This window comes from Loxodonta africana, chromosome X (assembly GCF_030014295.1).
Source record: "Loxodonta africana isolate mLoxAfr1 chromosome X, mLoxAfr1.hap2, whole genome shotgun sequence".
NCBI lineage: Eukaryota > Metazoa > Chordata > Mammalia > Proboscidea > Elephantidae > Loxodonta > Loxodonta africana.
In genome coordinates this window covers 145,924,303-145,947,805 of record NC_087369.1, presented here as the reverse complement: position 1 = coordinate 145,947,805, position 23,503 = coordinate 145,924,303, and the positions used below count along the sequence as shown (strand labels likewise).

At 34.2% G+C, this 23,503-nt stretch overlaps 1 protein-coding gene across 5 annotated transcripts in view; it reads right to left on the bottom strand.

Annotated features, from left to right (window-relative positions):
* The window catches only part of STAG2 (STAG2 cohesin complex component), a 131,687-nt gene that overhangs the window by 8,834 nt on the left and 99,350 nt on the right, over positions 1-23,503 (bottom strand). For 4 of the 5 annotated variants that reach the window (XM_064277557.1, XM_003414759.4, XM_064277556.1 and 1 more), the window contains 12 exons: positions 22,320-22,390; positions 21,884-21,971; positions 21,708-21,788; positions 19,762-19,854; positions 16,975-17,149; positions 12,607-12,746; positions 10,941-11,042; positions 9,100-9,248; positions 7,391-7,519; positions 4,005-4,228; positions 1,049-1,238; positions 848-958 (listed from right to left, as the gene is read on the bottom strand). In XM_064277557.1, the coding sequence (XP_064133627.1) occupies positions 848-958; positions 1,049-1,238; positions 4,005-4,228; positions 7,391-7,519; positions 9,100-9,248; positions 10,941-11,042; positions 12,607-12,746; positions 16,975-17,149; positions 19,762-19,854; positions 21,708-21,788; positions 21,884-21,971; positions 22,320-22,390 (1,553 nt within the window). The remainder of the gene's footprint in view (positions 1-847; positions 959-1,048; positions 1,239-4,004; positions 4,229-7,390; positions 7,520-9,099; positions 9,249-10,940; positions 11,043-12,606; positions 12,747-16,974; positions 17,150-19,761; positions 19,855-21,707; positions 21,789-21,883; positions 21,972-22,319; positions 22,391-23,503) is intronic. The other variant, XM_003414760.4, reaches the window with a different exon arrangement.

Sequence of the window (23,503 nt, the reverse complement as noted above, 5' to 3'; positions counted from 1 at the left end):
CCTTTTATGTGCCAAGCACTGACAGGCAATGAATGTGGTCCCTGCCCTTGAGGAGCTCACAGTCTAGAGAAGGGGAGAAACTCATACCAAATTATTACAATATCACATGGTAAATGCTGTAAGGAATATGAACGAACAAAGTGTTATGGGCGCAGAGATGACTGCAGCTTCACGTGACACCGGAGCTTGTTCCTTTACGATGACTTTACCCGTTGCCAGGGGATGCGTTATGACACTAAAATGTAGGAAGGGTCATATTTTGAAGGGTCTTGCATGCCATGAGCTAAGGACTTTGGACTTTATTCTGCAGGCAATGGGGAGCCATGGAGAGGTTTTAAGTAGGAGAATTACATGATCGAATTTTTATTCTAGAATAATTCTGAATGGCAGTGTGAATGATGAAGCAGTGGTGGGGGGAAGGTGGTAGAAGGGGAGGGGTTTGGTGAGGGGATAAATAAATGGGAGATTTCAGGGAAGAAAATCAGTTAGGAAGCTAACACAACAGTTCAGGTGAGAGATGAGGGCCTGAACTGATATGAGGGGAAGCAATTAAGATGTAACAAAACTGGACTTTTGGCTATAATTCTGTGTACCAAAATAAACAAGGATTTGTATTTAAACTTTTCCAACAGATCAAGCTAGGATTGGTCCTTTGGCTAACTAGTTAAGAGTGAACTTAAAAAGACTTTTTTTTTTCTGTTGGAAAGACCAATTTTTAGTTCCTTGATTATTTCAGCTTAGTTACTCTAGAGAGTCTGCTGAAATTTTTAGGTAAGGCACACATTAAAATATGTTAAAATAAATTAGTGAACTTCCTAGACTCAGACAATAAGGCACTCTCACTTACATGGCATGCTGAAGATTAGTTCGCAGTTTAACATAGCTCATTGCTGCTCTCTCCTGCTGTTGCCTTGCTTCCTCTTGTTGTCTTTGAGCTAACATCCATGTTACCTGCGTGCTTCAAGGAGAATTTTATTCTTCTTTTAACGTAACTTTTTTCTATGTAATTAATAAAGTTACAGTACAGAAAATTATCAAATGTACTTACTTATAATCAAGAGGAGTTTGATGATGTTCAGTCTGCATTGGATAGACACTCATGAAGCTATCCTCAGGTCGTAATCTTTTAGGCTCTCTCATAATAGTTGATGTGAGCTGTGGTGTCTGCATCATAACTGGGGTGTGCAGCGTTTGTTCTCTGTTTAACCACATACTGTCACTACTGCTACTTTCTTCAGCTGAAAAAGAAAGTTAACAGCAGTGAAGTCTGGTCACAAATTTTGACTAATAAGATGTCTAATATAACCAGGTCAGGTCAAGAAACATCTAGTTGCATTCCACATGCTAGTGTAGTGCTAGGAACACGGAGGTACAAAGGTAAATAAGGTGCAGTCTCTACCCTGCCCTTAAAGTCTACTTGTGGAGGCAGCTGAAATACAGTGGGGTAAGGGCTAGTAGAGAGGTAGCACCAGTGGAATGGGAGCAATGAGATGAATCAGAACAGAGGAGATATTGGCTGGGCTCTGAAGGGCTTTCTAAGCAGAAGGGGAAAAATAAGCAAAAGGACTAAGGCATTAAACAACAGTAACTGGACCATACTAATTTGCTGATACTCAGCCATTTTTTCACCTATAAAAACAATTTCATATGGCTCAACCTAATGGCTTGGTACTCCTGGAGTATAAAGACTGAAGAGAGTGGAAAAGATGAGATGAGATAAAGACATAAAAATTAATTTGTGCGAAGTCTTGTATGCTGTGTTAAGGTAACAAGGAACTGCTGCTGACAGTTTTAAGGAAGGGAAGCGATTTGGTGAACGACATATTTAGCGTGGCGGCAGTGTGGAGGGTGGACTTAAGAACAGGAACACTGGTAAGCAAACAGGCCAATTCGGAGGCTAACTGTACAGTCCAGATGAGTAAGAAGTGGTAACAGGAATGGAGACAATGGGAAAGTGGTTCTCAATCTATGAGATGCAGACATCTGAGCAAGTCTTAATAATGCTGCAAAGGGCCAATAAATCCATATGCACACAAAGCACTGGACTAAAAAAAGAACATGTTTCACACCTGCAAACATGAGTTTTTTATTTTTTTCAAATGTCTGAGGTTGCTATCAGGATTAATAAAAGATAAATTCCATACCAATGTCACTGAATTAAACGGGAATTTTTAATATCTTATATTTGGGAGGTACAATCAACAGCACTTGATTAATTGAATGTGAATGTGGATGAAAACTTACTAGAAGATTATTTATATAGATGCACATGTTAAGTTTTTAAGAGGGGAGTGAGAAGAAAAACGTGCTAATAGCTAATACCTAGTAATGGATAGTAATGTGCTAACAGTAACAGACAGTAATAGACATAAATTTTACAATTTGCGATATAATTACATCAGCTTTTCAGTTTCACTGTGTTGAGGCTCCAATTTTGTCTTCAAAACTGTATTGACCAAGACAATTTATGCAGGTTTATCCTTCATTCTTTTAACTTACTGATTTTAACCAGAATTTCTATGGTTCTCTCAAAAACCTAAGAGACTACTGACTCTTTTTGAAGTATTTGGTTTGATAAACCAAACATAAACACCAATTCATAAGGAAAAGAAGGGATTTAATGGCCCAGCATAAATCCATAATATTAACTATTGGTTCAGATGAGAATAACATTTTAAAATTTATAGTGATCTTCACTTAACATCCTTTAATTTGATGACTTTTAAGAAAAAAAAAAAAGAAGGAAAACTTCTTTTAATTTCTTATAAACCATCAACTCTATCATCTCAACTGCCTAGGGATTGCTATAAAAGATTTTTTTAAATCGGCTGGAATGCTGAAAGTATACAAGCCAAATCTAAAATTATACTAAAGTTAATGCCTCTACGTTATTGGACAAAAGATAATAAAACAATCCATGAAACAAGGAAGTTTTTAATACCATATACTTGATAATAAAGTGTGGCTGATGAAGTATGTACCAATTTTAAAATATGGCCCTAAAATTCTTTGACATTCCTCACATTTTAAGGTAGGGGATTATGTCTCCTCCTCTTGAATCTGGGCTCTACAACTGCTTGGCCAACAGAATATGGCAGAAGTGGCGCCATGCCAGCTTCTGGGCCCAGGCTTTAAGAAACTGGCAACTTCTACTTCCTGTCTCTTGGGACACTTGCTTTTGGAACCCAGGCACACGCTGTAAGGAAGGCAAGCAGCCACATGAAGAGGCCCCGTGTAGGTGTTCTGGCAGACAGCCCGGCTGAGGTCCCAGCTGACAGCCTGCCTCAGATACGTAAGTGAAGATACCTCCAAAACATTCCAGCCCCAGCCTTTGAGTTGTCCTAGCTGAGGCACCAGATATCACAGAGCTGTCATTGCTACGCCCTACATATTGGGGTAGTTTGTTCCCCAGGAGTAATGTCTACAACGAATCTTGATAACCATGTGAATGTGTTCAAAGGTTCTTAAGAAAAGGAACGTAGTTCCCAGACCCATTTTGAACCAAATCTGGAGTGCTAGGAGTCCAAGAACTTCAAATATCATAATGCCCCTAAACAGTACTTTGTACTTCTTCATGATTAATGACTGCTTCATAAAAATTCAAAAGTTGCAACCTCTCGGAATCTGTTGCTATACTTAAGCTACATAATCCAATCTCTTAGGAAATGACTGGCTCTATAATATTGAGTTTATATCCCTCTGCATACAATATAGCAGTGATTAGAAAGCAGATGCTCTAGAGTGAGGCTGCCTGGCTCTGCTAGTTAACATCTTAATCTCTCTGTACTTAGTTTCCTCATTTTGAAAAATGAGGATGTACTTCAGAGTTATAAAAATCAAGTCTATGCATATAAAATGCTTAAAACAGCACACTTACACATAATAATGTCATGTTGTATAAGCTATTATTAAACAACACATATATCAAAATAAGATGAACCTTAATGGCAATTCAGTTGGCCAACATTATGAATACATATAAAGAGAATTAACTATATCCTTACTGAGTGCAAGCTGCATGCCCTCAGCCACTTTCCGTTTTCCAGTAGATGGCTTTGATTTTTTACTCCGCACAGTTGATCCCCGACTGCTGATTCCACTTATAACCGACATGGTGTCATCATCGCCACCAGCTAGCAAAGAATTTCGGTAAGACATCAGTGGAAGCCACACATCTTCTCTTCGGAGTGACATCTGAAAGGTCATGAACTTTTCCAAGTAAACATACCTTAAAAAGAAACAGAAGCCATTACACAAGCTTTGATACATAAAACTGCTGCTGTTTTTTTTTTTTTTCCTTTCTTTTCCTCCTCGTAATCTTACAGCATAAATATCATAAGGGACCTTTAGTGATTTAAGTAGAATTAAACAAAAGGGAAAGAAAATAAGTATGAAACAGAATAATGGTTGATAGCCTACATTACTCCCCAGAGTATACAGTAAAACTGTAGGCTATCAATGATTTTTTTTCCCCCCAAAGATGTCTATAGAAGAACAAACCCGAGTCATATTTTTGGAAAGAGCACAGGATTTGAAGTCAAACAACTTGGATTCTAGTCCCAGTTCTACCAACTCTCAGTTGTGTGAGCATGGGCGTATACTACTACTTCATCACTCCATCTTAGCCTCATCACTAAAAAAAAACACAGGGGTAATTCTGTTTCTACCAGAGTCTTACATCAAATGAAACAATTCAGGGCATTTAAGCTTAATGTTTATTGAGCAGCTACTACGTCCTCTGCACTGAAGATAGAGACAAGGATGAATTAAACATGGTTCCCATCCGCAAAAAAGTTTTAGCCTAATGGAAATCAAAAATCCAACCCTTGGATCCAAGTAGCATAAGGATTCTATGGCTTATAATGTTACAATCAAAATTCAACTAACATTTGTGTGACTACCATGTGCTAGGCACTTTTCTCTCAGTTTCTTCATGTTTATTTCTACAATCCTGTGAGGGAGACATTCTTCCCACTTTACAGGTGAGCAAAGCAAACATCAGAAAAATTCAAGAAGTAATATGCCAAAAGTCATAAAAGTAAGTAACCAACACAACCATGATTCAAATTCCAGGCTTCTGACACTAAGTTCAGTGCATTTATTGGCTAAATTATGTTTCCAATACATGAAGAGAATAATTTATCAACTAACTGTAAAGTACAATCCAAATATTTTCTGTCATTAATAATGATTAGTTCCCATCAGTCCAGATTTACCAATTTTGAACAGCATTAAAGATAGAAGATAAAAAAAAAATAGGATACATCAATTACAAAACATACTACTTTTGTGTTAGTCAGTATTTCTTTGTAATCATGATATACTTCCGTCATACAAAACAATACACCTCAAAGTGTGGTCTGTAGACTGGCTATCAGTCTGAGAACTGTTACCAGGTCTGGGACAGAATAAGGGAGTTTGAGCCAAAATATACTCACTGGTAGAGAGATTTACAACTATGTACCCGCCACACAGAGAAACAGAACACTGCAGATAAATAGCCTTTCTTCTTGAAGCTATTCCCCTTTCTACTCCTCCCCAAAGGCTACTGATAACCTGAATTTGTTATTTATCATCCCTAGGTATATCTGTGTACATTTAATACATATTTACATGTCTGTAAACATTACAGCAGTTTTATACTTTGCTTTTTCCATTCAACACTGTGTGGTTTTTTTTTTTTTTAGTTTAGCCATGTTGACTATGTAGTTTTAGTTCTTTCATTCTGATTACTGTATGGTTTCCACTGTATTATCAATCTACTGATTCATTTTCTACTTGTTTTATGTTTAGGTTGTTTCTGAGGTTTTCCCTATTCAAACAATGCAACAGCAAACATTCTTTCATAGGCATCCTGGTGCACGTGTGCAAGAGTTTCTCTAGGTCTCTACCTATGAATTCAATGGGTGGGTCATGAGGTAGGAAGAATCTTAAACTTTACTAGATATTGCCAAATAGCTCCGCAAGGTGGTCTTGTAACAATTTACACTCTCACCAGCAATGTACAGAAGTTTCTATTGCACCACATCCTTGGCAATACTTGGTACTATCAGACTTCTTTATTTTTGCTCATCTGCTGGGTGAGACATTGTATTTCACTGTTTTAGTTTGTATTTGTCTAACTACTACTGTGTATGCAATTTTTTATTTGGGATAAATTTATATACAATGTAATAAAATGCACAGAAACAGAAGTACTGTTGGATCAGTTTTGCAAATGAATACACCGGTGTAACCCACACAGCTATCAAAATAGAGAGTTTCCCATGGCCCCAGAAGGTAACCACTATTCTGATTTCTATCATTAAAGATTAGTTTTGTCTGCTTTAGAATTTCATATAAATTCTATGCAGTCTTTAAATGCCTTCCCTGAAGCTATTCTCCCTTTCTTTCCCCTACTGCCTCCCCAGGCTACCGCTAACCTGAATATGCTATTTAAAAGCTGGAAGATGTTATCTATACTATGAGTTACATTCATATTCTTCTGCCCTTTTATACCTCAAAGCCAAGCGGCAGCGGTGCAAAGATTATGGGAAATTAATTCCATTTGTTTGCCTCTCTTATAATTCACCATTTTAGGAGACTAAACCAGAAAAGTTCCCTGCTTAAATGGTCTGTTGAGGACAGAAAAATTAATTGAAGTAAAAGATAAAACAGCAACTTCTACTTTCCAGTGTAGTCACAGCTCAAGACACAGAAAAACTAGGATGGCTCCTGGTGGATGACCAATCTTACTGTCTTTTAAATGTTCACTCCAAGTTAAGAATGCGAACAAGACTACATAAAGTATTCAAGTTATACCTCGAAAGCCACAAATACACTGAGAGGGGAACTCACAGAAATAAAAGAGTATTATATAAAAAATATAGTTGTAATCCTTAAATTTAAAAATTTCTGAAGTACTAAGTCTTTCACACATTAATGCCTACAATTTTAGTCCTTGTGTTTGGAGGGGACAGAAACTAAGTATAACGATTACTCTTAAGAATTTTAAAGCACCCCCAGACTCTCTGTTGACCCAGAACTAAAAACCATTCCCAAAGCCAACTCTTCAAAGAATAGACTGAACTGTAAGACATAAAATGATACTCGTGAAGAGTGTGCTTCTTAGTTCAAGTAGATACACGAGACTAAATGGGCAGCTCCTGTCCAGAGGCGAGATGAGAAGGCAGAAAGGGACAGGAGCTGGTTGAATGGACACGGGAAATCCAGGGTGGAAAGCAGTGTGCTGTCACATTATAGGGAGAATAACTAGGGTCACATAACAATGTGTGTATATATTTTTGTATGAGAAACTAACTTGAGCTGTAAACTTTCACCTAAAACACACACACACACACACACAAATTCTAAAACAAAGCTAAACAGAACATTTCTAGTAAACACATACACGGTTCTTTTGTCTTGTCGGAGTAGTTTAGAAGAAAATTCACTCAGAATATCAAGAAATGCCAAATTTAAAGGTGGATGGCTCTCCCCTTGTGGATTAGGTTCTTTAAAAGCAAATTCTATGCCATCTCTGCAAAGAGAAAAAAGATATAAACAAACATTTAAGGGACTACAATATAAAAATTTAATAACTTAGAAAGGAAAATTCTCTTAATTTCTTTCCACTATTTATTTTGGCATGCATTTAATTCAAGGAATAGAAAGTAAAAAGGCTGTAGTGTGAAAATAAGCAAATATATTTACATTTTATGCCACTGTTACTTTTTTTAAACCAAAACAAACACACAACCCCCTCTCCGCTCCGCTCCGCCCCCCCCCCCCACACACGCCAGCAATAAAAGGTTCCTCTAACCTTCAGAATTAAGGGACTAGCCCTTCAGTTTGACTGTGGTCTGGTATATCTATATTCTTTCTTCAGTACTTTTTTCCCACGGAAATAACCCAAAGTCTGTCATATAATGATTGATACACTTTCTAAAGTTTTCAAGACATATAGGAGACCTACTATAGCACAAAGGGCTAACTTAAAAATAACAAAGACTTATTTTTAACCAACTGATTTGAAAGTAAATTTTTAAAATAACTCCATTCAGGGCCCTTTAACTATGTTTATGTAGCAATGTAGTTATATCAATTTAACATTACACTACATCAAAATTGTAACTGAGTAAAAATGAATCCAAATAGATTTTGGAAATGAAAGAAGACAAGCTATTACATAAAGAAAATCATATATTACTTCTTAAAATCATTACCCACATGTATGGTCCTTAAATATCACCTAAAACTTTCATCCAATGTATTAAAAGAAAAATAAAATGAATTTGAGAGTTTTAAAGCAAGGTGAAAAAAAAAAAAAAGGAGAGAGTGAATTTAAGTTGGGGAAGCTGTGGGAATAACTTTAACAACAGCGGAAAAACATTATCAGGGAGACATTTAACACTTTAATAACTAAATCAGAAAGGAAAAAAAGAGACACAAGTAAAGCAGGAAGCTGTCAGTGAAGGAAAGCCCAAGCCACTTGATTTTCCCAAAGGCAAAGATTTTTAATCCACAATTCAGAGATAAACAGTATTAATATGTAAATATTGGTTATGTTAAAGCTCTAATACGTATCCACACTTCAAAGGTGTAATGGATCACGAAGTTATATGCCCAAAATAAAACCAGATGATTTCTGATTTTTCATAAGGGGAATAAAATATACAAATAAAAAGTTGTGGCCCAAAACTATGGAAAAAGTCATTACAAGATAGAGAAAAGAACCAGAAAGAGAAAGCTTGAGGCAAAGGAGTTAAACCTCAAAGATTTCTCCGCCTAGCAGTGAGACTATGTCGAAAGTTTTGGAAAAGGAGATTTTGTAACTCTTGATAAATATACTGCTTTCCTTCACATTAATTTATAAAAGATTCTGAATGGTATTAATTGAAACATAAACTTTCCTATTAAGGGTGTTTTAGCCGCAGTTCATTTGCTAATTGAGATATATTGCTATAACTGGTTCTTAAACTCAAGAAAAGAGAATATGGTATAGATTTGTAAACAAATCATATGGCATCTATTTATTTGGTTATTCCAAATGAAAGGGTTAGGTACAAAAAAATTCATAACTACGAAATGACAGAAATGAATAAAATATTTGGAGATTACTTGTGTAGCATGGCAATGGCTTCTCTGGTTTTCAACTGATCAAGTCCAAAAGTTAAAGCAAAACGTCGAGCAAGTTCTTTTATGCCACTGAATGTTGGGGATGATCTATCAAAATTATAGCCATTTTCCTGTATCATTTCATTAAAGAGCTGTTTGGATAGAAAGCATATTATAGTCTTTAATAATTAAGAATTATGAACACCTTTTAAAATACCATCTTTCCTATTAAAAATACAGTTAAGATCTCAGTAAATAAGGCATTATATTTTATAACATGTATTTTTAAAAAACACATGATATAAATGACTAAAACTTCAGCACTTCGTAGATTAAGACTACAGTAGTTGTTGACATTAGAAACTCTTTAGGTTAGTTTTGACAGAATTCTCTTCTACTGGTATTAACTGGATATTAACATTCATATAAAGAAAATACAAAGAAAAAAGAAGTCCACTAAATGATTAGACAACTACGCTCTGTTATTCTCACTATTTATTCTTACGTGATGAATCTTCAAATCAAAACTTTCATCATTAAGTAAACAAAAGAAAATGCTATTTTTCAACTACCAAATTAACAAAGTTTTAAAAAGATAATGCCCACTACTGATAATAATACAGTGAAATGAGCACTCTGAGCTGCTGGGAGCATAAACTGAGACAACTTTTCGGCAATATGTAGTGAAAGCTTAAGAATTTTCACAACCTTTAAGAATCAAGCCTAATTTTAGGATTTTACCTTAAAAAAAATCATGATGGTAATAACATTTCTGCACAGTGCATACGCACAGAAATATTTGTTTCACTGCTATTTATAACGGCAAAATTGTGAAAGACCTCAACATCAAACAAGAGATCTTGGTTCAATAATGGTATATTTATAAAATGGAATGTTACACAGTCATTCAAAATGCTGAGGAAAGTAATTGTGTGAAGGTGTTCATGATTTGTTAATACAAAAAAAGAGCAGGCTGCCAATGGCTCGATATGATTTAATTTTATAAAAACTAGGATTACATGTACGCATACTAAAATTAAGGTTATTAAAAATTAAAAAGGTTATTCCTAAGTGAAAAACTTAAGAGGTAACCTTTTTTTTTTCCATTTTCCATACTTTCTGCAGTAAGCAGTATTTTATAAATTTTATTCATTTTAATAAAGACTATTTGAATTTGCCAATGAAATTAAGAACTTTCATATCTACATTTCTAAAAATCCAGAGTTTATCAAATTGAAGTGGACCAGGTTGGTCTCTAACAGGTACATAAGGCAATTACTTTTTACCTAAATTAAACCTGCCTCATTTTCATCAGTACTAAAATGAAAATGGCTGTTGCGTTTTGATTATAGACCTACACTCATTTATTTTTAAGTGCTACAAAATAGCCATTGCAGGGACGTGTTACATAGTTATCTAATACCCTATTTTGGGAGCAGTTATGATTTCTTGCTACTTAAGAATGCTGAAATGTAAAGCATGTACACCTATTTTGCAAACTTATCCTATTAGTATCTTGGATAAAGTTTTAAAAGCAGAATTGCTATCTTAAATGATATACACGTTTTAAATTTTTACATAAATTGCCTACCAGGAAGGTTGTACCAATCTATACTGCTGATGCATGTACTCATTTTCCCCATACCTTAGACAGCTATACGTTTTGTCAGCCTTACCATTCTGAAAGCAAAATATAATCTCACTTGCACTTCTTAGTCTACTAGGCAGGTTGAATATCTCATATTTCTATTTTTTATGAATTGTCTATCATATCCTTTGCCCAATTTTCTGTTACCCTGTAAACTATTAAGTATGAGTTAATGTAAGTATACTTAATGTCTTACCTGTTGCAAACTGAGTATAAGTGTCTTTGCACACTGAATTTTGTCTATCTGTCTTGTTTTACTCATTGTTTCCTTGATAATATCTCCATAGTCATTGTAATACTAGAAAAGAAATTTACACAAATTAGCAGAGCTGTATCTTTTTAATCTATTAGACAGTAATACTCATTTTAGGTTATTCACGTAAGCTTGTCAGGAAGCATGCATTTGGCAGAAATCATGCCCTCAAAGGCACGAAAGAAATGGTACCAAATATTGTTACCAACACTTTATGATTATCTCTAAGTGCACAGGGATTACTTCAGTAACATAAATATCAGACAGTTAAGATCTAATCAAATTAAGCTCAGGACTCGATTTTAAGTAAAGGATGTATAAAACAATAATTAGGTTCTGCAGATTTTCACAAGTAACACAAAAGATATAAACAAAGTTCTCACACTCTTTGTGAACTATTAAGGCGATTAATACAATCATTACTTTCATATCTGTGAAAGTTATTCATTGCTACAGAAAATGTACTTCACGTGCAATTTCTAACTTTAGTTTTTTTTATAGAAACTAACAACCTGTACACAGCACTTAAAAAGAAAATTTATTGTGATTATCTACATTACATATTGCATGGAATTTTTTTCTAATTTAAGGTCCTGTTCCAAAATATATATTCAACAACTTTCAGACACTGACAGGATAATCACGCCTTGAGTCACAACTGACACGACAGCAAACGTTTTGGTTTTAGTTTATGGCTACTAAAATTGACTTTAATCTAGAACACCTAAGTCTAAAAGTTTAAAATTTGTTAAATGACTTTATAAACAATCTTAGTTTAAAAACAACCAAAAACTCTAACAATTATCATGCCAAAGTTCCAAAATAATTTTCAAATTGTTTCATGGTGCTAGAGTTTTACCATGCAGTGAAATATTCCAAAGAGAGGATTAACCAGTATTTGACAAATTCACTAGATATATTTTATTTCTTGAAAGCTAATGATTAAAAAAAGTTTACCTTTGCATCTCAAGATTTTATTTGATAAAGGAATAAAGAAAAATTATCTCACCACGTTTAGTCACATTTCCTTACTACAGTTAGTAATATCCTCTTTATTGTGACTTAAAAAAATTAGAGAATCTTCCATATATTTATGAAAATTGTTAATAACTCACTATGAATCAAATCAGACTTGTAGAACCAAAAGGAACCTTAGCTATTACAGTGGAAGAGATGAAGAAACTCAGGCCTCAAAAGGTACTGAGTTGCTTAAGAGCACATGCTGCATAGTAATCAAGCCAAGACTACCTACCACTCAGGTCTCCTGACCCCTAAAAGAGCACTTGTTAATGCTACATCAAGCAGAGGAGTGGTATCGCCCTGCCATCTTAAACTAAATCACAAATGCAATTCTTAACAGTGACAGTTAAGACAGTTTCCAGTATTTTAAATGTCAATGAACTCAAAAAACCCTCTCATGGTATCCATTAATTGGGGGGGGGGGGGGGAATGAAGAAATGTTAATGAAAATATTAAAGATTTTAAAATATCATTTTTTATACTACAGAAGCAATTTACTATTTTAAAAAATTCAATGGCAAAAGTCAAACTGCTACTTTATCATTTAAGCATTTTATATCTATCTCAGCTTTCCATTTTTCAAGTTTACCTTCATATACTGCTTGAAGATATCTGCAGCTGTATTCATCTCCACCACAGTATATACAATTAGCTTACAAAATGCTGCGAGTAAATTTCTCCTCTTGTGCAGAGCTTCAATTTTACTGGCTTCGTCCTCCTGCTGACCATCTGGGAAAAGAGTTCTAAACATTAAGCCATCTGTATTTTTCTTCAACCAAATTATTTTTCTTCAACTCTCATCATAAAACATCCTCATTTTTTGAGAATTTGAAAAATAAGGACATTTAAAATAAAATTTTAAATTACCCGTAATAACAAAAAAACCCAAAACCCAGTGCCGTCAAGTCGGTTCCGACCCACAGCGACCCTATAGGACAGAGCAGAACTGCCCCATAGAGTTTCCAAGGAGTGCCTGGCGGATTCGAACTGCCAACCCTTTGGTTAGCAGCCGTAGCACTTAACCACTACGCCACCAGTGTTTCCTTACCCATAATACTATAACTCAAATATACTCAGTCTTAGTATTTTACTGAATGACCAGTGCATTTATTCCATCAGATGAAATTTCTTGTGAAACCAAGTTAACAATCAGAAGGTTGCTTGGTGAACATGGAACATGCACAAATGGAGTGAGATGGAGAAACTGATGGTTAGTGAAGTCAGGCTAAGCTGGTCTAACACTAATTTATCTACTTCCCTAATAAGAATAGTTTGCCAATGAGAACTACATATCCCAGTGCTGTCAGTTAAGGTTCCTTCTTCCCTGGATGCAGCTAACCCTCAAAAACTCTATTTCCCCCCTCCTCATCCCTGATTCTTAACGACACATTTTTTTTCTTTAGAGATCATCCCTGATTCTTAACGACACATTTTTTTTCTTTAGAGACATTAAATACATTCCGTTACACTGGGCCTGGGAAGCTGTCTTTTTAAGATAGCATTGTATATTTCTGCTCCAATCCATAATGTGGGATCTTGATATTCATTTCTCAAAGGACAGACTTATTTCTAAATTCTTAGTGGGAGAAGCCTCACTGAAGCCTCAAAGTACTGCCAAAGGAATGTTTCCAATTACTTGTAAATAAAATTGTGATGAAGCCTTTTACATAAAAAATTGGGTAAAGAATTTTTCTCTGGATAGGTTTTACAAACAAAATTACATGTTAAAAACAATCTCATATTAACATTCCTTTTGTTACCAGTAAAGTTAAAGTCTTTTTATGACTTTTAGCTACTCATATATTTCCTTCTTCACGAATAGTCTGCACATACCGTCAGCTCTTCAATATAAGAGTCTCAACACAAAAAAAGTGTAAAATAAGAAAGCTCTTTTAAACAAGTTTTTTGTGTGTGTTTGTTTGTTTTAAATAATACTCCTGGTAATCGTTGATAACTGCTAGTAAATTAGAACCGATTTTTGAGAATAGGCATTTGTTTAACGTAGACCATCAGAAAAGGTTTTAAGTTATCGCAAGCACATGTTCCAGAATGTCAACGCCACTGGCTTATAAAACTATACCATACTATTTACACTTTTAAAAAAGATTAAAAGATAACCTTTTGTTAATGATGGTCATTATTATAGACAATTTCTACATGATATTGTTTCTAATCACTGTTCAGTGCTGCTCTCAGGAACAAGAAGCCTGCACATTTTCCTCCAGACTAAATTACCCAGATATTAAAATTTTATTTTCAGCCTTGACATTTACTTTTTCCACTCCTTACTTATTGAAAATTAGTCACCTTTTCCCTCACAGGGACTAAAGAATTTAGAAGTGCCTTTTTAACACACAGGGTCTGACAGTTACAAGTGATTATTATATGTATTGTCAGTGTATCATCTCCAGATGCAGTCCCCTATTTTACTGCTCCTTTCTAATCTGATGTCAGCCAACAAATAACCCAGGGTCTACAATACCAGGGGTTGGAAGAGGATGAAAAGTAATGAAAACTCCCATATACTGCTGATGGGAGGGAGGGTAAAAATGATACAACTACCTTGGTGAATAATTTGGCAACATGTGGTCAAGATAAAGGAGCCCTGGTGGTATAGCTGTTAAAGCACACAGCTGCAGACCAAAAAGGTCTGTGGTTTGAACTCACCAGCCGTTCTGTGTGAGAAAGATGTGGCCGTCTGCTTCTGTAAAGATTTACAGCCTTGGAAACATTATGGGGCAGTTCTACTCTGTCCTATAGGGTTGCTATGAGTTGGAATCGACTCAATGATGGGTTTGTTTGGCTTTGGGTGGTCAAGTTTAAGATGTACATAGGCTATAATCCACTATAATCTAGAAATTCCACTCTTAGATATACAATAGAAAAGCTCTTACACATGTGCTGAAGGAGACATGTATATTTATTGTAACACTATTTGTAAAAGGGAAAAACTGAAAGTAACCTAAGTGTCCATCAATAGGAAAATAGGTAAGTAAATTGTGGTTAATTCATATAACCACATATAACTCATGTAACACAGCAGTCAAGATGAATAAACTGCAGCCACATGTCAACACTAATAAATCTCAAAAATAACATTAATCTCAAAAAAGCAAGTTACAAAATAAAATGTTCAACACAATACCATTTACATAGAAGTTAGCAACAGAAAATAAAACTACATATTGTGAATGGATACATAAGTTCCTGGTAAAGTAAATTTAAAACACAAGGGCACGATAAACAGCAAAGTCAGTATAGTAGTTCTCTTCAGGGAAGAAGGGAGAATAATGGGATTGGAGAAAGATACAGATGAGGGTTTCTTTTCTAACTACGATTTACTTCTTAAAATAAATCTGAAACAAATATGCCAACATGTGACAAATACTGGTGGTGGGTATGTAGGTATCTGTTACATTTTATATATTTCCATAGGACTGGAATACTTTGTTTAAAATGTGTAACTAGAAAGAAAAATTCCAGGGAGACAAGTGTGGGCAATTTCAAGAAGTTCCTTAAAAAATTCAGGAGTGCTGTCCAGTTTATTCTCAATTCTACTTACCATGGTCAAAATGAAGTAGGGGCTGTCCCCAATTAACAAAGGGGTTATATACCAAAACTGTGATTTTTGTATCACTTTTTGGACTGCAACCAATCTTTCTCATGGAAGTTTTTAAAAGTCTCAACCTTTTAGACTCAATTTCAGATGTGACATAATCACAAAGCCTTTTTTGACCCCTGCAGACCAGTTAGAAACTTCCTCTATACTCTCAAAACACTTCGTACATGCCTCTAACATCGCATTGCATTATAATTACTTGTTTATAGAACAGTGTTTTCTACTTGAAGGTGAATTCTTGAAGGAAAGGACATTGTCTCATTTCTTGATAACTGTATCACCTAGTATACTGCCTGCTGACCAATAAATGTTTGTCAAATTAATGTGGAGAAAAAAAAGGTGTAACTAAATCAATAGCTGAGAGTGAAAAGTGATAAGTAGAACTTGAGTGTGTGAACCTTTACAGCTGTATTAGCTACTTTAGGCTTCTCAGCTTACTTTAGGCTTCTCAACTGTGTTAGTACTGGAGAAAAAAGCCCTCTACTACTACAAATAAACGATAAAGGCATGCCTAGGATATGAGTTGGAATCAACTTGACAGCAAGGGGTATGTTTGGGGTTTTTTTTTGGAATTACATATATTTATTTGGATCCTGAGTGATTTGTCAGTTTATACATGTATATGCACATGCTAATGTTATATTTTCCATCAAGTCTAACTTCAAATTAAAAACAAATACACCAAATACAACTTTTCCCCCCACAACTTCTTATTCAAATAAGGCATCTGTGTATGCAATCAGAGCATGAAAAGAAATCAATAGGCAAGGCTGATCTGATTGGACTGCAGGCTCCTGTGAATGTTTCACATTGCCTCAGAATTTTAGAGTGATTTCGAACATTTTCTAATATTCAGAAATCACACTGACTAATAACCCTGAAACATCAAGACCTATGTTAATAAAATTATGTAACAAAAATGCTGTTTTGCAAAGAAACACCTTATTCTCCTCTGAATACCTAAATATGGATATTAATATCAAGTAAGGGGAAGGGAGAGTAAATTTTAATGAGAAACTGCTATATGCCCAGGCACTATACTAAGCACTTTACTCAATTTTCATTAAACCTCACAGTAATTCTGTGCAGTAGCTCCTAATTTAAAAACAGGCTCAGGCCTAGTAAGAAACATAATTATGGCTCCAAAGTCTATGTTCTGGGACATCATACTGTCTTCCAATAGTATAAAAAATGAACAAAAATATGCTGGAACATGTGCCTGTGTTTCCTATTTTAAGAATAAAAAGAAGCATACACTAGCATAGAACTTTACCTTATTATTTACATTTGATGTATGTAGGACACACAGAATTAACAAAAAGATGGCAGTAAAATTACCTGCACTGTTGCTATCATCATCCTGTTCAATGAAGACATGATCCAAAATGAAGCTGAGCAACTCGGACTGCAACGAAGAATCAGGAGTATAAACTAATGGCTCTAACATGTCACGTCCTCCTGACATTATCTGATGGCTGAAGATCATCAAAATGTCGCACAGAATAGTGAAGGCCTATTAAAAGAGAGAGAAAACATGCTATAAACCAAGGTTTCTCATCACTAATTGCCCCAACTAACTTACATGTTTAACATAAAAACAGATTCTAACTTTCTATATTTGAAATTCCTAAGAAAAATCAGTATTAAGTATTTTCCTAAGATTTTAAACCTGAGAAGTATAATTTGTGTAATAATGACTGAATATTTGCACAATCCTGTACTGGCTACAAAGTAATTTCATAAGCATTCTACTTCTTTATTTTCAGTAACTTCGAGTGACTTGTGCAACGTTAAGACTGCCAAAAAGTATAGCGCTAGGACTCAAACTCAGGTTTTCTGACTCCAAATCCCACACTCTTTGCACTATACCACAACACTTCACATGATGCATTTGCAAATGTGAAATAACGTATAAACTTGATTCCATTCTTTTGCTCTATGGGGGAGAAAAAAACCCCATATACTCAGAGTATTAGGAGATCCCAAAGTCTACGGTGCTTTTGAAGCACTCTCATTGTCAACATGCTGCAGTGATTAAGTAGAGAAAAACATAACCAGATGTGGCCTGCTTACTACTCATCAGGTAAGCCTGATAGTATCATAATAAACATAAGGTTGAAATTATTATCTCGAGGAGCTTAAGCCCAAGGGTTGATTAAAAACCTTGCCATGAGTTTAAAATGGAGTGTAATTCAGGTAAGATTAGTCAGACAGTAAATGGAAAAAGTTAATTACCTAACTGGGATGGGTAATGAAAACATATAACTTTTGGGTCACAAACTCATCTAGAAAATTTAAAAAGGAAGGCTACAGCTGAATACACAGATCATAACACACAGCACAAAGCAGATCTTAACAGTTTTGTCTTTGGGAACTAAACACATTTACTTTTTACTTTATACTTTTATCCCTTCTTTAAGTCTCTTCGTTTTACGAATATAGTCATAATTTACACCTATCAGGATAACTGAGTTTACAAAAACTTTTGCAATATACACACTGAGGGTGTAAGATGACAAGTATGGTGATGTTTAATTAGGTAAACCAGCAGGTCAAGTGGGTTGACCAGGACATATTCTTGGAAGCCATTAGGAAGACTGACATGCAGGCTGTTTAATGACTAAACAATCTTCAAAGCCCGAACGGCAGATTATATAAGAGGTTACCCAAGGTAATCGGTAAGAAATTATGTGTTGACACTGTAAAGGATACGTAATATTAAGCTGAAAATGCTGGTGGCATATACAAATATATCAAATAATATTTCGTGTCCTAGGTTTACATCTACGCATTCTTCCTCATAAAACATTACAGGAAGTGTAATCCTAAACTCCATTTACTACCTTCGGAAACCTTGTCGCTTTCATCTGAATTGCAGAGACTGAAATTCAAGTCCCACATCCTTGACTGCCACAGTGCCAACACTATATACTTCAAACTGGAAATAATTCAGCAATAATACTTATAGCAATATACTTCATACTTCTGTAAGGAAGGCATAAAATTCAGTAACTGGATCTTATCTTGGCCATTTAATATCTTCTAATTTATATGTACACAAACACGTATGTATGAGAGGGTGTTGGAAATGAGGAAGGGGAAGGAGACTAACAGTTTGGCACTAAAAGTAAAATTATAACTACGAAAGGTCAAATACATTTTGTTAAAATTAGTCTTGATATTTTAAAATAAAATAAAGATAAATGATAACAGTTAGCTATATCTGAACAACTTTCTTCGTGATTTTGAAAATACAATGCACTATAAAATGAACAGCACCCAACATGCCACAAGCTATCACAAATAGCACTCCAGGTGACTATTGAGGTTGAGCCAATGGAATGGTCAAAGAACTTTTGAAATCACCATACGTATTTTGACTATACCATATTAATGTTTCTTAGAAAATAATGCTTATCAAAACACGTTCCCCATAGGTTTTTAAAAACATGAGTTGAATAAACCTTATTCTTCTAAATGAGGGAATTAGAACAGAAGAGGATCTTAGTTCCAGGAACAGAGCTTCATTTAATAAATGGGAAAACTACCTATTTATTACACAAGGAAACAATCTATTTCCAGAATGAGGAGGTTAACAGTAATAGAATCATGATGGTATATGGGGTGGAATGGTAAAACTTTGAAGGTAGGTAAATGATTAAAAATTCTTACTTCATACAAGGAAAAATAACTCATTTAATCAAGACAGGTGGCAGCAGTGGCAGGAATGTCAACATCTGATAATATTTTCAGAGATGGCAAAACCTCATTGTCCTTTTTTATCTGGGACATTCTTGTTGCTTTCAGAAGTAATAACTTTTGTTAATTTTATACACCTCGTTTGTTTTAAATGGGTCTCTTTACCTAGTGTGCCATTAAGAAACAACACTACAGGATACCTACAACACATGGGTTACATATGGTGCTAATTATAAGCTCCGTAATGATATTCACAAATCAATTACATTATGTGCAAGCCCTACGTATTAATCTATTTTTTGAGCATGATATATACATTGGTAGATACAATATACTTCTACTTTGTTCAATCTTAGTATTATACCTTCTATATTAGTTCAGATTTATAAGGGTTGCTTACAAAAAATATTTACAGTAATTACTAACCTGCTCCTTAACAGTAGTATTCACGTTAGTCAGGTAATGCTGACATATCTGACAAAATACTCTCATTTGTTTCTTTAAACGCAGCAAATCCTCCTTGAAAAAATTTAACATGGAAGGTTTAAAATATGGTATTAAAAAATCATTATTCTTTACAATGTTCAAAGTACATAAAAACCTTGTCATATATTTCATTATATTACGTCTGCTCATTTCCTAGATTAAATTTCTTCTTTATGATTTACAATTTTTTTTTAAACATGAAAAATTTTAGACCATGTTTTTTAACAAATCTCACCAAATTGTAGTCTTAAAAATTTCAGGTATGGTAATGGGTAATAGCCTCAGTGCACTGGATCCTTCAGAAAGAGAACACTTTTATGACTATAAATGGGTACCTTTAATAAAGCTGCTGGCCCAAAATGCTTAAAGATTTATGTTTTATACTGACTTTATAATTTGAAGGGTAACCAGTTCACCATGAATGGAAGAGAATGGTTAGTAAAGAAGGGGCAGCATTTTCCATTTCTTATTTGTAAGATATTGGTTATACTATTTAAAAACTCAACAACATACAAAAAATCAGTTTGGGGTATTACTTGTTCCAATTTAAAAATCAGTAAAATGTCTCTTAAACTTACACTAAAAAAATTAATGTTACTGTTTTTGTTCTCTATTTCTAAATATTTACCAGTTAATTTAAAATAGAAATTAACAGATCAATCTGCTTAATTATCAATAAAGATTAACCACATTAATTTATTTGAGGTACAACCTATGGCTCATCTTCTGATACTGCACGTCAATTGATATAATATCAGTACATATTTGGTATGTAACACTCAAGTTGATATATTAGTAACAGGTTTAACATGGAGATCCCATTTGGTGAAGAAATCTCAATCAAGCTTCACCATTGATATTTTTTATTCTCTAACATTCACTTTTTATCCATTTCCCATCATTACAAATATAACTTTTTTCCCGTTTTAATTTTTAACTCAATGTTTCCAAAACATAGGTGAGCAATCATATACACTAATGTCATGGTTACTACTACAAGTTTGATATTTAGTAAAATAAACTTCTTCGGTATCTGAGAAAAAGCCTACTACTTAATACAATGACACATTGACTCGTCAAGGGAAAAAAAATCCATTTGTGGATATAACACAGAAATTCTAAGCCTTTAAAATATTTCTGAGGATCTATGCAAAACAAACATTATTGTAAGGACCCTTTTCTAAGGAAAATACCGTGGAGCAACTAATCCTGTAACTCCCAGAAATTACTTAATGTTTATAAAAATGCACCCAAAGAACATTTTAAAACAGCATCTCTAACTACAAAGTACAAAGTTTAAGCTTCCAATTTACAAATGTATAAGGAAGGGCTGTTTAGTTCAATTACTAAAGACATCAGGGATTACCGTTATGGATCAAGTTTTCAAAGTTCTATGATCTAGTACCTGGAATATTATACTGAATTAGGAAATGATTTATCATGAATTTGGAACGTCACTTAAGAAATCTTCAATACGAACAAGATAATCCCAAACAATAACGACCTAAGAAGATCTGGGGCAACAGGCTTGCTTTCGTCAATTGATGGAATCTAATAGATGGGTTTTTGTTTTAAAGACTCTTGGTCATGATTCACAAAGGCTATCCTTCTATCTGTACTCAATAGTCTTGCCAATAATATGAAAAGCCATATATATTACACAACCTTCGAATACGAACACAGCAGCTTTTAATTTAAAATCATACTACTTAAAACAAACCATATTTTCTTTCACTGAATACACATCAAACGACAATCAGACTATTTTAAAAAAGTATATACATGTTCATAAAGAGTAGATTAAAAATAAGCAGAAATTTGTTGCACATTTGCTGAAAAGTTAATGATATCTAATTTAATAAAAACACCAGTGAACCACCACAAACCTTTGTGGAGCTGCTTTCAGTTATCTTTGCCAACTGCCAAAGGATTACATAGTGAGTACACTGCAGTGCATGAATAACAATCTGTTTAAAAAAAAAAAAAACAAGAGAATACAATTAAAAACCCACAAATTTTCTTTTGCAAAGTTAAATATGCAAATTATAAATTAAATAAATACCTGCTCAGGCATGTCTCCATTTTCAATTCCGGTTTTCAATAGTTTGTAATTACAAGCAAATAAATCCCATTTTGAAAGATCGTGGGCACTGTAAAAAAGAATTAAGTTATATTAAAAACCTAAACTTCATCATAGTTGTTTTGGATTTGAGTGTTAACAAAATGCTGTTCAAGTAAATATATAGTAACTTTTTAACATGTCCCTCGACAACAACAAAAGGTCTTTTTTTTTCTAAATAAAAAAAAGTATGTTAAACAGTAATTTCTCAGTAAATCCCCAATTCAAAATATTATACACCAAGTACTTTCTTCTTAAAATTATAAGAAATCTGCAACACAAATCTATAAGCACAAGATTTCTCATAACATATCCCACAAAATACCTGTTGATTTTACTATGGTTTTAGAAATCAGAAACTTAAAAATTACACACTTACTTATGAAAAGCAGTGATCCTCTTCAAAGTTGATAATACCTGGTATGCATCATCTTCATCAGGCTCTTCACCCTATTAAAATATAATTATATGATATTAAACATTATTAACCGCCAAAATGAAGAATTCCAGGGTGTCAAAACGGTGATGCCACCCTGAAAGATCAGTAACCTAGTATTTAAACCACAAATTAACCTTGTCATTCAATGCCATGATCTGACCAAATTTAAGGCACAAGAGCTGGGATAAGGGGTCAACACAGAGCTGTTATCACACTTATACCCAAACAAGAAAAATAGAAAGACAAACGTATGTACACTAAATATGCTGCTACTGAGAAAGATACATCACAGTTGAACATAGTATATTGAATATATATATACACACACACTGGTATATTCAACTGCTGTCAAGTGGATTCCAACTCATAGTGACTCTATATAAGACCAATCACAAGTAAGTGGGGGGAAAAAATCTCTGAATAAAGACTAGATGTGCTTGTCTTTCCTGGGTGTCATTATTTGTTAAAATACTTTCCCAGTGAGGGTAACCTAGGTTTTTCAAAATTTTACACTACTGAATTTAGTATACTGAACTCCAGGTCTCTCAAACAACACTTGTTTTTAAAATCTAATTTTTCCACAAAGTAACTGAATTTAATTAATCAATTATTATTTAATTTTAAATGAACTTGTCCTACTCACACAGTCATATTCATCCAAAAGCAAAGTAATTAAAATTTTTAACTAAGAATCTAATAATTCTACATCAATATATTTTCACTAACTATAATTAGTGTGGAATAATGTTACTCCAAAAATGATTGAAAATTATGACCCATTTATTAAAATATATTTCCAGAACATACAACAATAACAGTTTAAAAAAAAAAAACTAGTATGACATAGTGTCATGTAGTAAATGAGTCTTCTGGAATAGTACAATGCATGAAATACCAAAAGCAACAACAGCTATAATGGCAAATTTTCAAGGCTTTATAACACCAAAGGTCACAATGGCATTTTCCTCACCAACACTGCCAAAACATTGTAAGAAAAAAAGAAAGAAAAACCCTACTTTTTGAGGCTACATGGCCACAGTCCAGCTCTGCTTTCCTGTTCTATTAACATCCTATTCCCTAATAGCCCCTTACTCAACTGATACCAGGTAATTTCTCAGATCATT